Here is a 17,708-nt window from a genome sequence, read left to right as displayed (position 1 = left end):
GTTTTTCTTATTATGTTAATCAATAATACATTGTCCATGTCCTTTCCTACTTTGCGAACTCATTCTTATATATTAAGTTATTTACATTTTAATATTTTAAAGTGACCTCTATGTAATTTTCGCCTATAAATAAGTTCTCCCTCATCATCTCACTTTCATCACCAGCTCAAACACATTATATCATTTATGGATTCCGCTGCTGTCGATAAGTGCTACTGTGACAAAGTCCTTGTTAAGAGGGTTTGTCGGGACAACGGTCCCGACGTTGGTAGACGGATGTTGCAATGTCCTGACGGCGCAACTGGTTGTGGTTACTTACTATGGCTAGATGATCGACTAGACAACCGTTCAACTGTGGTCATCAACAAACTTGCTGAGGAAATAAGTGACCTCAAATGGTCGCAGGCAGCGGAAGTGGCAGAAATGGAGACGAAGCATGCCGAAAGTGTAAGAAGAATGAGGAAGACCATGAAAGGTGATGGATCTCGATGGGATGCTGAGGATGTGTGATGTTATTCATGTTATGTGTTTGTCTTCCAATGCTGTTTAACTTATGCACATCTGTCTATCTATCTTTATAACTGTTCCAATTGTTGTTTGCTCGTGTTACGTTTGTAAGTGCCCACTCGTATGTTTTAGTGGCATTTTAAGTGGTATGTTGATGCGTACTATGTTTGTGTGGCTTTGTTAGCAATGACAAACAATAAAATTCATGTTCGCCCCCCAGTCGGGCGAACATACAAGGGCTTGCCTCGTATCACTTGCGTTTACACTACTCGCTTTTTTAATTACCACAAACTCAATTATCATACTACTTGACTTGCCCATTTGGATCTTGTGACTCACCGTTTTGGATGTTTAACACGCAACTACCTGTTCTATACGCTCGATTATCTGTTTTTTCTATCGTGATTATTTTGCTAGTATTTTAAAAAAAATTGAATTTTTTTTTCAAATTTTATTTAATTGAAAATTTTAATTTATTATTTATAAATTAAATTTTTCCACACCATTTAAAATATATTTAAAAAATTTCTAAATAATTAAAAAGCTCTCGTGCCTTGCACGGCCTATAAGCTACTATTTTAAAAAAAGGTGGTTAGTTTTGTAAAGAAGTTGTTTAGGGTGGTTAGAAATTTGAAGGAGCCTCATTTATTATGTTATGTCATTTGTTATGTTATCATGTAAACGGAAAGTGCTAACATTATAGAACAATATGAGTGAACAAAAAACATAAACATAATAAAAGTACATAAACCGTTCTACCCGAATAAAAGTACATAAAGATAAACATAATGCATTATCAAATGCATAATAAAAGTGCATACACATAAACAAAGTACATACGAGGGGAAGCCAAAAAGCCTACTTCTTCGTATGCCCGAAGAAGTGACTTCCAGTGTGACATCTACGACCCTTCCCCTTCGCAGCTCTATGTGGCTGCTGTCTCTGCTCATGCTCGGATGGCTCCTCATCGTCAGACTCATCCTCAACCTCCGACGGCTGTGCTGCTGCTCTCGGTGGACGCACAGGTGCGTACGCCCAGGGGCTACTATCCCCCGCAAATGCAGCAAAAGCGGGTAAAGGTGTGGTAAAACCCTGGCCGCTGGTGGACATCATCGGAGTGAACGTGACAGGTGGACTCCCGAATCTGTATGTACTGCTCCCAAAGGACGGGTCCTGGGTGAATGGGGGAGGTGTGTGATCCTCTAAGAATGACATGTCAGGACGATATACATATGACTCTGACAAGTGATCCTGTGACGGACCCTCATCGTCCTGTGCCTCATCATCCCCTAATCTGCTCCTTTGGGGCTATGGAACCCCCTCAGATGTAGAAGGCTGAATGAATGGAGACCAACCACCAGCCTCAAAAGTACCTGCTCCATCATGACCTGCAGAATGTGAGGTGCCTGCAAGGTGTGAGCTACCCACATGGGTGTAGTAAGTGCCCTCTTCGGGCACTACCGGTGTGACTGGTGGTCGTCCCCTACGCCCTGCAGGAGCCCGTGCCCTAGGTCTGGCAGGGGCCTGTTCCGTAGGTCGACGCTGTACACGAGTAACCATATCCTGTAAAATATGGTTTGCCAGACCCAAATCAGGAGCATAAGGGTCAATGGCACGCTGCATAGCGGATAACTGCTCCTCCTGTTTACAAACATGTATATTTAAGTCAGAACAGTGTACAAAACAAGCGGAGAACATGTATATTTAAGCATGTATATTTAAGCATGTATATTTACCAGTTCCTGTGGCGAGAGCTGTGTTCCCTGGAAGGCACCCTCCTGCTGTGGCCAGTGTAAGGGGTTAATGATGATTCGACGTGTGACCCTGTGGAACCATGGCAGGTATGAGGCAGTGCAACCCTCGCCATGCATAAGTGGAGGAGATGCGAGGGCACGCTCCATGCGCGTATCCCAAAGATCAACAAATGGCTCCCTCGCGTACATCCAATCAACCTGCTCGTTGTAGTGGTCGTGCAGGTCCTGATGATTAGGGTAGGGAGAGGAATATGGTACACCCTGCATAAAACCAAACTGCCTCGTCACCCTGTCCGTGTAGCACCACTCGACGTAGGACATGTACATCATGGGGGCGGGAGCCGTCCAACGCAAGTACACAGTGGCCTCCGGGTGATGCTCTGCAGGTAAATCAGCATATGGCCTCCATCGAAACTGTCGGGGTGTCAACGCATCCAACTCATATTGTGTCATGCGGCTCTGCGCATGCGGCACCTGACAACGCCTAAGTGGCGCCTTCCACCTACAGTGGAAGTTGGCATAAGTGCTCAGAGGTTATACATGCAACAAATATGAATTGAAGTTAATCAACAAAAGGAGTGACAACATACCTCAGCGCCAGCGGGTACTCGAACAAGGGTTGACCCCTGTGCCTAGGCGCTAGTGACGGAAAGCGCTCGTAAATCCACACCTAGCGGCAAGGTTAGTACAAGTGCACATGATGAATAAATAATACAACAATAAAGACGAGAAATAAATATTACTTAATTTTAAATTCGAAATAATTATCTCTAACTATTTTTACAAATCTGATTTTTTTAATTTAAACTAGTAATCTAAACTAAAATTAGCACTACCACTACTAATCAACAACAATCATCACCAACTACTAATCTATTTAATTTAATGGTGTCAAGTTTACTTTTAAATTCGATTTAATTTAATTTCATTAAATTCAATAAAAGCTAAAATTAAATTGATTATATTTAATCTACTCTTAACGTAAATAATACAATAATCATCACCAACTACTAATCTAAACTAAAATTATCACTACCACTACTAATCAACAACAATCATCACCAACTACTAATCTAAACTAAAATTATCACTAACATAAGCTACTACCAAATACCAACTAACAAAACCCATTATAAATTATCAAACAAATTACTAATCAAGTCTAATTTTTAATTCATTCAAAATATGAGATCTACACTAAATTTCCCAATTTTATAATTCGAAAAAATTAGCGGCAAGGTTAGTACAAGTGCACATGATGAATAAATAATGCAACAATAAAGACGAGAAAGAAAGTTGTGGTTGGTTTAGTATTACCTGTACCAATGTGGCGTAGCCACAGAAATCAGTACAGTTAGCCCTGCTAGAAGAACATAGCTTCTGGTATAGGAAGCCAAGAACAGCACTACCCCAGCTATACCGACGCAGCTGGTCCATGTCCCTCATTAACCATAGAAGGTCAAGCTGCACGCGGTTCCCGCTGCTGTGGGGGAACAATGATCCAATAACGCATAGTAGGTGCGCCCGAATATGGTAGGTAAGCTGTACACCATAACCTATATCCTCTGGATCCAACTGCTCCAACCGCTCACAAGACCCGAAGTTATCCACAAGCCATTTGATCTTTAAACCACCTCGGTTAACATCGTCCTTGGCTTCTGGTAATAGCCCAAGAAATTCGCCTACTAGCACGCGCCTTTCCTCCACGCTGGTACTCGCTCCACGGAGGATCAGTGGATCACCCTCAGTGGGTAACCCGAGAATGTGATGAACATCCTCAAGAGTGATAGTGGCCTCTCCGAACGGCAGGTGGAAGGTGTGCGTCTCTCCACGCCATCTCTCGATAAAGGCTGTAATCAAACCCCTGTCGTGCTTGAACTGTCCCAGCCTAAATATGCAATCAAATCCTAAATCCCTGATTGCATCCATGATCATCTGATGCGGTCTGTGGGCTCGAACTGCCTTCCAATACTCCCCAAAGTTTGTCCTCAATCTGAAATCAGGGGGTGGCTGAAATAATTGTAGTGCACAAAATATTAGTCCCTATAGGCTACAGACTCATACAAATGTAAAAAAAATTGCACTAAAGAAGGAGTTTACCTCTATGTTGTCCCACACAACCTGAGACCTGTGCACAGACTGTAATGTCAACAAACTCCCGTCTAAAGGTCCGGGACCAGAACGACCGACATCCATCTGCGAAATTAAATTCAAAATATTTGTTATTAAATTTGAAATTGTTTCATTAAATCCAATATTCGAAATAATTTTCATTTTAATTGTAATAATATAACATTGTGATTTTAATTTTAATTGTAATTATGTCTAACTAATTTTACAAATATGATTTTTTTATTTTATATTATATTTTATATTATATTTTATATTATATTTTATATTACTTAATTTTAAATTCGAAATAATTATCTCTAACTATTTTTACAAATCTAATTTTTTTTATTTATTGGAATAATATAACATTGTATAATTTAAATTAAAATTTGCACTACCACTACTTAATTTAAACTACTAATCTAAACTAAAATTAGCACTACCACTACTAATCAACAACAATCATCACCAACTACTAATCTATTTAATTTAATGGTGTCAAGTTTACTTTTAAATTCGATTTAATTTAATTTCATTAAATTCAATAAAAGCTAAAATTAAATTGATTATATTTAATCTACTCTTAACGTAAATAATACAACAATCATCACCAACTACTAATCTATTTAATTTAATGGTGTCAAGTTTACTTTTAAATCCGATTTAATTTAATTTCATTAAATTCAATAAAAGCTAAAATTAAATTGATTATATTTAATCTATTCTTAACGTAAATAATACAATAATCATCACCAACTACTAATCTAAACTAAAATTATCACTACCACTATTAATCAACAACAATCATCACCAACTACTAATCTAAACTAAAATTATCACTAACATAAGCTACTACCAAATACCAACTAACAAAACCCATTATAAATTATCAAACAAATTACTAATCAAGTCTAATTTTTAATTCATTCAAAATATAAGATCTACACTAATTTTCCCAATTTTATAATTCGAAAATTATTTTAATCAAATCAAAAATTCATAATAATTCCTATTTCTATTAATATTTTTTTAATTCCAAAATTCGAAATAATTCCAATTTTTAATTCCAAAATTCGAAATAATTCCAAAATTCGAAATAATTCCAATTTTTAATTCCAAAATTCGAAATAATTCCAATTAAATTCGAAAATGTGAGATTGCTTATTTTTATTCTATTTTTTAACGTAAAACACCCAAATTTAATCTACTAACCTAATTTCTAAATTTAATCTACTAACCTAATTTCTAAAATTAACATAATCTACTAACAAATACCAACTAACAACATTCATTATAAATCATCATACAAAATTACTAATCAAGCTTGTCATATAATTTGTAGCTACTAGCAACTAAGAACAATCATTATAAAATTTATAAAAATACATGCATGCAATTTGATGAGATTGAGAATGGTGGAAAAACCTTGAAAATGGGTGAAATTGATTAATTTGATCCGGTGAAAGTAGCAAAGCAAGCTCCTTTTTCCCCCCTTTTCTCTGTCCGGATCACCCTTTCTTCTAGAAATTGAAGCTTGCAATGTGTGAAAATCTGAGAAGAAGCTGTTTGCTGCGGCGAAGATGAAGAAGAAACAAAGGGGTTGGGGTTTTGAGGGGTAAAAGGGACACGTGGCCGCCCCTGACTGGGCCGGACACGTCAATGCTTCACAGGTATGTTCGCCCGTGGCAGGGGCGAACACACTTGCCTGGAGTTCTTCTGTTCGCCCGTAGCAAGATCTGGGCTTAAAAAAAAATTTCAGCTGTGTTCGCCCGAGGGGTGTATGAATTAGGGTGGTTAGAAATGTGAAGTGAAAAAAAAGGTGGTTATATTTGTAAAACTTTTGTTCAAGGTGCCTAGTAATGTGAAGGAGCCGTTTTCCTTTCTCACAATAAGAATAATATAGATTATTCACAACAAGCACTTACTTTGTCTTTAAAATATTGTAATTCGGAAAAAAAATTAAAAAATAATTTTAAGTAGGCGGTCAAAACACCTAAAATTGTGTGCAAAAAGTCTTGGTACCTTATAATAAAGACTAGAGGGAGTAATAAAATTACAACTAACAATCAATTAAATGTTTTGGAGCACGTAAATACTTAAATATTTTACTTTCAACTCTGGAGCACGTTAACAAAGCTAATCCACTCTCTAACAATTTTTTTTTTAAAAAACTCGATAACAAGTAAATAAAACTAATTTATTCAAAAAAAAAAAAGTAAATAAAACTAATAACGTTGCATTTCACTTACTTACACTCACATTTTTCATTTGTTGTTAATAAAAATCTCGGAACAAGATGTTAGAATCCGGCTTACATCTCAAAAACCGTTATAGCGGAATCCGTTACATCTGATGTTGATGCATGTTCTTTCTTTTAAAATCGATGTGAGAGTTAAAAAGAAGCTTCAACTAATCAAGTACATAAATCAAGGTTGAAGCCAAATAAGCCCCAACTTCCTGACAATAAAAGGAAAGAAAGGAAATAAGCCCAACTTATTTATGCACGAGAGATGCATCTTGACATGATAACACTTTCGTTAAGATCATTGCATACAGTAAATTGAGATATTTTCCCTTAGTATCAAAGTTTGTATCAATCGTAAAGAAAGATATGCCAAAGGTAATATATTGTTTGTCATACCCTAATATTATTCTCACTCCATTTATTGATCGTTAATTTTGGACACGTAATTTAAGATCTATTGACCACATAGCTAAATTATTTATTTTTGAAAATAAAAATTAAAATATGAAATTTCTGTTTATAAAAGAAAAAATTTAAAATAAAATTCAAAACTAAATGATCAATGTGTCTTAAGTTGCGTTTCCAAAATCAACTAGCTCATCTGATTCGGGATGGAAAGATACTTAATAAATAACTCCACAAAGTACCCGAATTTTCTCTATACCCATGTATTTTAGGAAATTAATGAAAGGTGGTCTTACGGTGTTCGTGTCCTTTGCTAGAATCACACAAGGCTGCCTTGGTGCCTACCTAAAGTATGCATCTCTATTCATTTTTTGTCATTGTAATCATAGGTTTAGTGTATAGTCTTGTCAAGACTTTATTATGCTTGGTTAAAGATTTTGAAAATGATCTCTCCCGCATTCTTTATACTATAAATTAACTAAAATATTTATATTTTGAAATTTATTAATAAAAAATCAATTAATATAATAGTGTTTGGCTGGTCCTAATGTTCGTATGAAGAACTTACAAGTCAATTTATGATTTATAAGTCAAAAATATAAGATGTTGAAAATCTTTTTTTTTTTTGATAACTTATTTTAGCTTTTGAAATTTGATTATAAGGACCACTTTAAAAAAATAATTTATTATTATATTGATAATTTTATGCCCGATATCAAAAAAAATTCAAAATATTAAAATAAAATTTATTTTTCAATTATAAATAAATTTTTACTTGTAAACAATAAGAACGTATTTTAAACTAAATCAACCAATTCCTGTGTCTTTTCCCATTTCCGAATAAAATAGGGTTCCATAAAGTAATTGTCGAAAATTTCTTCGCATTTTTGTGTGAAATGAAAAGTGTGATTTGAGTGATGTCGGTCACAAATCACATCAATCGATTAATCGACTTGAAATCGAGGTTTATTTCACTAGTATTTCAATACAGTATGTGCGATGTTCTTGAAAGATTGATTATGAGTCTATTTAATTACTCCCTCCGTTTTTTTTTTCTTTTCCTATTTGTGATGTCGGTATTGTTCATAACATGAGATAAATTACAAATTTACATCTAATCTATAAAATTAAATATAGTCATGAGTGATCTTGTTAGATTCGTATTCACGAGCACTTTAATACGGTGAAGTTTTTATTTTTAATGCTACTACGAAATGAAATATATTAACGATCAAAAATGTGTATTGGCAAACGTGAAAAGTACAAACATAAAAAGTATTTAGAGACGGAGGGAGTATTGTAATGGATTATGGATGATCGTCAAATACAAGCTGGGTAGGCACTAGGCAGTGACCAATCATGAGAAAATAAAGGAACGATTTCATGTGCAATCTACATGGCCATCACTAATTTATGATATTATTTGCATGTATACATAAACGTATACATCAAGGAGGACATGAAAATGAAAGATTTAGATTTAATTTAGCAGAAGAGAAGAAAAAAGAAGATAGATTTGTATTTTTGTGGGGAAGGAATTTATGATTGGTTTTATGATTTAATAAAAGACGTTGACATGAATTATGCTCGTTAGACAATACATGAGGACTGTTTAGCAAAAAAGGAAAATAGAAATGGAAGCCGAGTTGGTACACTGTTCAAGTTACCACTCAACTTTTTGTAAGATTTTTCGAGATTAATATATGATCCTGACTTACCAAAAAAAAAAAAAGTTACCACTCACCAGGAAATTTTTAATAGCACCTTTCTGTTTAACTTAACTTACCAGTGATTTTATATGTTAAGAATCACACGTATAATATATCCTTTCATTTCCCAAATATTAGTCAAAATCGTATATTTTTAACAAAATATATTGTTATGGATGTTGAAAGTACAAAAAGAAAAATAATTTTGAATGACTAATCAAATCATAAATCATTTATTTTAATTTCATACATTTAGTTAACGATATTGCATGCTATACGTGACATTTAAAATATCAGAATACAATTCACAAGTCATAAATAAAAAACCACCATTAGAAAAAGTTAAAATAGAATACTCCCGTTTAGAATATTTCTGAGATTATATATTAGTTTTTTTTTGAAATAAGATATTAGTTTTAATTTATAAATCATCTATAAGTCGCCCAAACGTCACGACTTTCATGCCATAAATATCTGATCTTCATTTAAAATGAATTTATCTAATTACTTTTATTTTGCGTGCGTGCAGACGAATAACAAGTTGTCTTGCAGACAAGATGATAGTAGATGATCAAGTATGCAAGTCGATTTAGTCAAACAAAATACAGAGAATCTACGTGTGAAATTGTCGTTCGTGTGTTAGCCGAGAATAATCTTAAAGTCTTACTCCCTCTGTCCCTCTGATTTCTATACACTTTCCTTTTCGGGATGTCCCATTCAATTCTATACATTTCAAAACTTTCCTAAAATTGTAAACTTTTATAATATAAAAATCCCACTCACCCACTAACTTCATCTAATTTAGGGCATCACTTTTATAAATTCACTCCAACAAAAAGCCTTATCCACAAGCCCTATTATTAAAATATTAATATTTTGAATGAAAAAGTAGAGGGAAAAGTAGTGGGGAGAGAGAGAATGATAATATTTTATTATTAAAAGTGAAATGAGGCTCAAGTAGGTGAGCCCTAAAAATAGGGCTGAAGTAAGTTGTCCTAGTGATTTAAGGCATCACTAGGACACTGTTGGAGCAATGTTTTCAATCAAATGCCTCAAATTATGACTTAGGACATCATTTGAGGCAGCTGTTGGACTTGCTCTTAAATATTAATGGGTCTCACCACTTTATCTACTTTTCTTTCTCTTTCTTATTACTTTACATTACTTTATACACTTTTCTTAGTCTCCGTGCCCGATACAAATGTATATATCTCAATGGGACGGAGGGAGTAAACAGTTAAACTATGCATGTGTACGTAAATACATTCTCTCTCATGGGTCATGACTTCATCCTCTGTAATTGGAATTTCCAGGTCCAAGGAAATTGTTTCTATATCAATTATCTTTATTCTGCATCTATATGCAAGTGCGTTGTTTTTTGGTTGTCTTGTGACATTTATTTTACGGGATAAACCGCAATCAGAAAAGGGTGAAGCATGATGTTGATTTGAATGATAAGGTGCCATACACGATGCACCCCACTTGATTGGGTCTCAAACCTAAAGGATCTTCACCTTTTTAATCCGAAAATTGAGATATTAGGGATTCATTTATATATCAAAAAGATAATTTAGTTTCAAAATTTATTTATTTATTTTGATAAAATAAATTTGCATTACGTAGCTTAAACGACTAAATGGAATGAAGATATAACGTTGGTGCCATCAATAAAAATATATTTAATTCAATGACAAGTTTCTAAGAAGATAAATGATTTAGTGACAAAGAAAAATTATTTTCTCTTTAAATAATCACACTTTTAAAAGAATATTTTATTTATTTCATGAAACGATATAAGTTATGTTGTGCAATAAAACCTCCCTGGGCTTATTTTATAGCCCATCATATTATTTGGGCTTCACTTGGGCTTATTGGAATCATTTGGTTAAGGATAATGGGCTTCGCCATAGCTGGGTGAATCATTGAATGCGCACAAGAAGGTACATGGACTTACACTGGAAGCATAACGAAGGCTGCCATCAGAATGGGGTTGCACCTGAAGGCGCTTTAGGGGTTACCGCTGCTAGGGGTTACCGCTAAGTGCATCTTGGCTTGCAGTTATAGGGCTGCAGCTAGGGGATGCCGCTGGCAGGGCTTCCGCCGCTTGGGCAGAATGGCAGGCAGACTCCAAGCAGGACTCTTCTTCCTTGTTTCTAGGAGGACGAATTGGGGACATATTAGGAGTGTATCAGCTATTATTTATCTACGAATTAAGAGATAAATACGTGCATTATGGAGATAATTACAATCGGGGGAGATAATTCATATAAATTCGGATAATCATGCAAGATGAAGGCTTCAAGTGACCTACTTGGAGTGGGATACCGCTGGATAACTACTGAAAGAAGGCTGTTTTATCCTAAACTAGAGGGGATAAGAGCTTATCTCTTCAGAGTCCTAAATCGAGAACTACATGGGCTTGATCCCTATAAATATAGGGCATGTAGGCACCTTGCAAAAGGACGAGAATCATATTCACGAGTTCTACACTCTAAAGAGAGGCACGTGTAACCTTTGTGACAGATATTTCCGGGCAATCGCAGGACGGAACTCCATAATTCCGGCCTCGTTGTTTGGTTCTTTGCAAGCTCAGCCCTTAAACACACTTGTTTCTCATTTGTTTTGTTAGTTTATGTCCACGGTAGCCCCTAAGAGCTAGCCGTGATTTTCGTAGTTGTAACAGATATCCCTATAATTGTGCTACACGGTTCTGGGGGTGTTGTATCAATTCCTCTCACAACACTTTTTGGCGCTAGAAGGAGGGGATTACTGATCTTAGAGAGGAGAGATGTCAGAAATTCCCGAAAACACTGAAAACCCCAAGACGCCGGAGGGCGCTACGCAGGATGAAAGTGATGTTCCAAGCGGAGAACTAACCCGCGAGGAGATGAAGGCAAAAATGAAGAGGATGAGTAGGAGGATTGCCTCCTTGAAAAGAAAGTCAGCAAGGTCGAAAAGGGCTAGCAAGGTGACTCCCACCAAGCTAGATTTCGGTGCAGAAGGCGGCAGGAAAGAAGGTGGCAACCCTGAGAAAGAAGCTAACCCCGAAATGGATGATAGAGAGCACTCACAGGCTGCTAGTGTGTTCGACCGCCTTGGGAGGAAACTGACCGAGCAAGACTTGCGGCACAGGCTTGGCAACAAGGCCCCTAACGGGGATGTACCTGAAGGCTCGCAACATAGGGCTCCTCCCAGTCAGCGACAGGAGAAGCCCGTGTCTGAAGCTCGGTCAAAGGATAAAAACCAAAGGCCGTCAAAGGTTATCTCCATTCATGACGATGAGGAAAGCTCAGGGTCGCACAACGATAATGAAGTAAGCAAAAAGAAAGATCAGCCCCTGGATGATGACTATGAGGTTGCACTTGATGATGGGGATGATAAATGCAAGATGGAAGAACTGCTGGAAGCCCTAAAGAAGGTGAAGGCCGATAAGAAGTCGAAAGCCGGGCTTACCGTAAAGTCACCCTTTACTAAGAAGGTTAGGGAGTCACCCCTACCTCGTATCTACAGGGGGTGGGCGACCTGCGATTTAACGGAACCACGGATCCCGTGGAGTATCTTAGCCGGTTCGATACTGAGATGGAGGTCTACCAGATTCCAGACCTCACAAAATGTCGCCTGTTGGCTGCAACCCTCAGGGATGACGCTCATCACTGGTTCAAGAGGCTTCCCGCTGATTCCATCAGCTCTTGGAGGAAAATGTGCGAACTGTTTGTGGGACAATTCAGGGCTTCCGTCACTTACGCCCCACCTGCCAACACCCTGGCTAATATTAAGCAAAAGGAACATGAGACATTGAGAGAGTATTTCAAGCGCTTCAACGCAGAGGTACCCCGGGTTAGGCCAACTTCAAAGGAAACCCTGAAGAACTTCTTGATAGCGGGGGTAAGGCCTGGAACAGACTTTTGGAAGGAGTTGCAAGGGCGAGAGCCTGAAACCCTAGCTGACTTCTTTGCTAGAGCTGAACCCCATAAAGTGATCGAGGAATCCTTAGCTAAGTTGAAGAAGGAGTCAAAGTCTGAAAGCCGTAGCAACTGGAAAAACAAGAGGGATAGGTCTTACAGCCCAGATAGGAGGAACACCTACAAGAGGAACCCCTACGTAAGGCCTGCTGGTGAAAAATCCTCGAGCCGGGATGGCAAGACTTCGCCCATTACCGTAAACACAACCAGCACGCAGGGCTTCGACAAGTCAAGGTTGACAATGAGGAAGACAAGAGAAGCAAGGTACCACGAATACACGCCACTGACGGCTTCTATAGATCACATTTTTGAGGTCGGAGACAAAGCGAGACTCTTCCGGAAGCCCTTTCGAAGTGGACCCCCTGGAAAGAAAGATCAGGGAAAATATTGTGCTTTCCACGATTTAAACGGACATGACACCGCGGAATGTGTTCATCTTAAGGACCACATAGAGGACCTTATCAGAACAGGATACCTGACGGAGTTTGTAGCCCAGGAGGCTAAGAAATATAAGGAAAAGAAAGCTGAAAGGACAAATAACCAGGAAGCCAACCGTAACACCCGTGCTGGTAGTGTACGAATGATCATCGGAGGGCCCTTCGTGGGAGGCCAGGGACGCAGTGCCATGAAGAGATATGTACGGGAAGCCCGAGGGCCGCCCTTAACCAATGTGTGCCATCTGTCTGAAAGGCCTCCCAAAATGTTCAAAGGGGAGACTATGGACATTACCTTCACTGAGGGGGATGCGCGCGCGGTACACCATCCTCATAGCGACGCCCTGGTGGTAACAGCCGTGATCGGAAATGTCAATGTGCACAGGCTTCTTGTCGATAACGGAAGCTCTGTCAATATCTTGGCCTACAATGCGTACCAAAGAATGAAAATGGCGGATAAAGATATGATGGCTTGCTATAATGAGTTGTATGGTTTCACGGGGAATGCTGTCCAGATTGTTGGAAGGGTAAGACTCCCGATCACCCTTGGAGTGGAACCCCGAGCTGTCACTCAGGTTGCAGAGTTCATGGTAGTGAACGAAGACATCTCCTATAACGGGATCCTGGGCAGACCTATTCTAAGGGACATGCGGATTGTAACCTCAATATACCACCTATCCATGAAGTTCCCGACCCCCAATGGGGTAGGATGTGTGCGAGGATGTCAGGCTGACTCCCGGGAATGCTATAGCAAGGCTTTGAGATCCGCAGTAAAAGCCTGTAAAGAAGCCCAGCAAATGGATGAAGACATCCCGGAGAGCTGTTACAAGCAAGTGGATATAGAAGAGGAACCCGAAACCAAGGCTCAGGGAAGGGTTTTAATAAAGTTTGTGAAAGCAACCTGCAACATGGTGATTATCGTGCAACACCCGGGGGAAGATCCTTATCTAGAAGCCTCGCATGCCGTGCATGAAGGGCTTGCACCCACGGATGCACTCCCAATGAAGAATATTGATACAGCTGAAACCCTGGTCGAAGGGATTGTGGAAGATGTTACTGACAGCGACTTTGAAGGGGAATTGCAAAAGCAGCCCCAAAATAAAAAGCAAGAAAATGAGTGCGAGGCACCTTGTGACTTCAATAGTGCTATGGTAACCTATCAACTCGGAAACCGAACACGGCTTCCCGTTCATGAAATCCTGGGTACGCAACCCCAAGAGGGTGGCAACAAAGAGGTTACCGTTGAGATCGACCTCGACCCAAGGATGCCGGAAACCCAGGTGAAGACTGGAGCAGCTGGGGATACCCTGTCCATCTTGGTGGATGAGTCCGACCCCACTAAAGAACTAAAAATTGGGGAACAATTGGGGCCGGACCTAAGGGAAACCCTGACCGCATTCTTAAAGAATAATCTGGACGTCTTCGCTTGGAACCATTCGGATATGATCGGGATTCACCCGGAAGTCATGTGCCACCACCTCAATATTGACCCAGATAGGAAGGGAGTCAGACAGAAGAGAAGACCAATTAGCGGGGAAAGGGCTGCCGCTCTTCAAGAAGAGGTAGACCGACTATTGAAGGCAGGCCTAGTGAAAGAAGCTTTTTACCCCACATGGCTAGCAAACCCAGTGTTGGTAAAGAAACCAAACGGAAAGTGGAGAACTTGCATAGACTTCACTGATCTGAACAAGGCTTGCCCTAAGGACAGCTTCCCGCTCCCTCGAATTGACCAATTGGTGGATTCCACTGCGGGGCATGCACTGTTAAGCTTCATGGACGCCTACTCGGGCTACAATCAGATCCCCATGTTCGAGCCAGATCAGGAACACACCTCCTTCATCACTGACAGGGGGCTTTATTGCTATATAGGCATGCCGTTTGGGTTTAAAGATCAGATTGGAAGAACTATGGAAGTGTATGTAGATGACATGTTAGTAAAATCAAAGAAAGCTTACGATCATGTTACACACTTATCAGAGATGTTCGACATACTGAGGGATTACAGGATGAAGTTGAATCCCCAAAAATGCGTATTCGGGGTTGAATCCGGCAAGTTCTTGGGCTTCATTGTCAATCACAGGGGAATCGAAGCTAACCCTGCGAAGATCAAGGCCTTAATTGAAATGAGGTCGCCTAGGAACGTAAAGGAGGTGCAATGCCTTACAGGCCGGGTCGCCGCCCTAAACCGGTTCATCTCAAAATCCTCAGACAAATGTAGAGAATTTTTTGCAGCCATAAAAAAGGGGCAAAAATTTGAATGGACGACAGAATGTGAGGCTGCTTTCCTGAAGCTGAAAGAGCAACTTGGAAGCCCGCCCCTGTTGGCCAAGCCAACGGAGGGTGAAGCCTTGATCCTTTACCTAGGGGTTTCCGAGTTCTCAATTAGCGCTGTCCTGATCAAGGAGGAAGAGCAAGCCCAACAGCCAGTATACTATGTAAGCAAGAGATTACTTGATGCTGAAGCCCGCTACTCAAACATGGAGAAGTTAGCCTACGCACTAATTTTGGCTTCCCACAAATTAAGGCCTTACTTTCAGGCTCACAAGATTGAAGTACGAACATCCTTCCCTCTCAGACAGGTCTTGCACAAGCCGGAAGCCTCGGGAAGAATCATGAAATGGGCAGTCGAGCTGGGCCAGTTTGACATAGAGTACAAGCCTAGAACCGCAATAAAGGGGCAAGCGCTAGCTGACTTCATCTTAGAGTTTCCACCCACTTTTGAAGTCGAAGGGATGGAATGCATACCTCAACCCCAGCCTCCAGTAGCCATACCCGAGAATTGTTCCCCTTGGTGGAACCTGTACGTCGATGGGGCTGTAAATGGAAATGGGGCCGGGGCTGGCATTGTCTTAGTCAGTCCGGAAGGCCATAAGCTGCAAAGCTCCATTCATTTCGACTTCAACGCCACTAACAACGACGCGGAGTATGAAGCCCTAATAGCTGGCCTGAAGCTGGCCTTGGAAATGAGAGTGGAAAACATGAACGTTTACAGTGATTCTATGCTGGTAGTCTGGCACATCCGAGGAGGCTTCCAAGCTAGGGGTCCCCGCACCGATCTCTATATGCGGTATGCCCAGGAACTAATTGGGAAATTCAGGGAAATCAAGCTAGAGCAAATACCAAGGTCTGAGAATGCAGATGCTGATGCCTTAGCCAAATTAGGCTCTCAGAGGGATGCACACATGCTCGGGGTGATCCCCCTCGAAATCCAGCATCAGCCTAGCATCCCCAAAATTGAAGTCATGGATGTTGAAGCTGATGAGACTAACCTCTGGACAACCCCAATCCATGAATACATAGCCAACGGAACCCTGCCTACGGACAAAGATGAGGCCAGGAAATTGAGGTACAAGGCAGCCCAGTATGTAATTTATGATGGAATCCTTTACAAAAGAGGATTCAATCGGCCCCTCCTCAGGTGCGTTGCTGGGATAAGGTGTGAATACATTATGCGCGAAGTGCATGAAGGAATCTGTGGGAATCACTCGGGGGGTGCCTCCCTCGCTCACAAAATCCTCCGTCAAGGCTACTACTGGCCTACCCTCCACAAGGATGCTCATGCCTTCGCCAGGGCCTGTGACAGTTGCCAAAGGTTCTCCAATACAAACAAGAGCCCCGCAGTACCCCTGAAGACCCTGACAAGCCCCTGGCCGTTTGCTGTTTGGGGTATAGATCTGATTGGTGAATTACCAAAAGGGAAAGGAGGGGTGAAATATGCAGTCGTGGCTGTAGATTACTTTACTAAATGGGCTGAAGCTGAACCCCTAGCTTCCATCACTGCAAGGAAGTTGGTAGACTTCGTTTGTCGTGCGATCGTCTGTCGGTACGGGGTCCCCTACAAGCTCATATCAGACAATGGGAAACAATTTGACAGCAATGAAATGATGAATTTCTGTGACAACCTTGGCATAAAGAAAGGCTTCTCCGCGGTGTGCCACCCTCAGAGCAACGGTCAAACGGAGGCCGTAAACAAAATTATTAAGCACACCCTGAAAGCCAAACTGGAAGAGAAAAAGGGATGCTGGCCGGAGGAACTTCCCATGGTGTTGTGGTCTTACAATACCACTCCAAGGTCTACCACCGGCGAAACCCCGTTCACCCTAACATACGGGTGTGAAGCCATGGTTCCCGTAGAAGTTGGAGCAGGATCTTTTCGGAGGGATAACTACGACCCTGAGAATAATGAAGTCAACCACAGGCTCTACTTAGATCTGATTGAAGAAGTACGAGATACGGCTCAGTTGAAACTTGCTGCGTATCAACAGAGGACCCGTAAATACTTCGATAAGAAAGTTAGGGCTCGACCCCTCAAAACGGGAGACCTAGTTCTCAGAAAAATGATGCCTAACATGAGGGTTCCCGCTCATGGGGCCTTCGGTGCAAAGTGGGAAGGCCCATATATCATCAAAACAGTGCTTTGGGAAGGTACCTATCACCTCACGGACATGGATGGAAGACTCATACCACGGGCATGGAACGCCCAACACTTAAAAAGGTATTACCAGTAGCTTCACTCGGGTAGTATTTTTGTAGGCTTCGGCTTAAGGGTCAGGAAATAAAGGCGATTTATTAGTTGTAAT

At 40.2% G+C, this 17,708-nt stretch overlaps 1 protein-coding gene across 1 annotated transcript; it reads right to left on the bottom strand.

The window, feature by feature from the left end:
- Positions 1-1,815: 1,815 nt before the first annotated feature.
- LOC135151082 (protein MAIN-LIKE 1-like) lies at positions 1,816-6,157 on the bottom strand. The gene is made up of 6 exons (XM_064088634.1): positions 5,799-6,157; positions 4,362-4,457; positions 3,579-4,271; positions 2,852-2,931; positions 2,244-2,763; positions 1,816-2,148 (listed from the first exon to the last, which is right to left on the bottom strand). The coding sequence occupies exons 2-6, from the start codon at positions 4,455-4,457 to the stop codon at positions 1,816-1,818; spliced, it is 1,722 nt and encodes a 573-aa protein (XP_063944704.1). The 5' UTR covers positions 5,799-6,157.
- Between the last annotated feature and the right edge of the window lie 11,551 nt (positions 6,158-17,708).

This window comes from Daucus carota, chromosome 3 (assembly GCF_001625215.2).
Source record: "Daucus carota subsp. sativus chromosome 3, DH1 v3.0, whole genome shotgun sequence".
Classification (NCBI taxonomy): domain Eukaryota; kingdom Viridiplantae; phylum Streptophyta; class Magnoliopsida; order Apiales; family Apiaceae; genus Daucus; species Daucus carota.
Note: the sequence above shows the minus strand (reverse complement) of the source record. Positions and strands in the feature narration are given on the sequence as shown.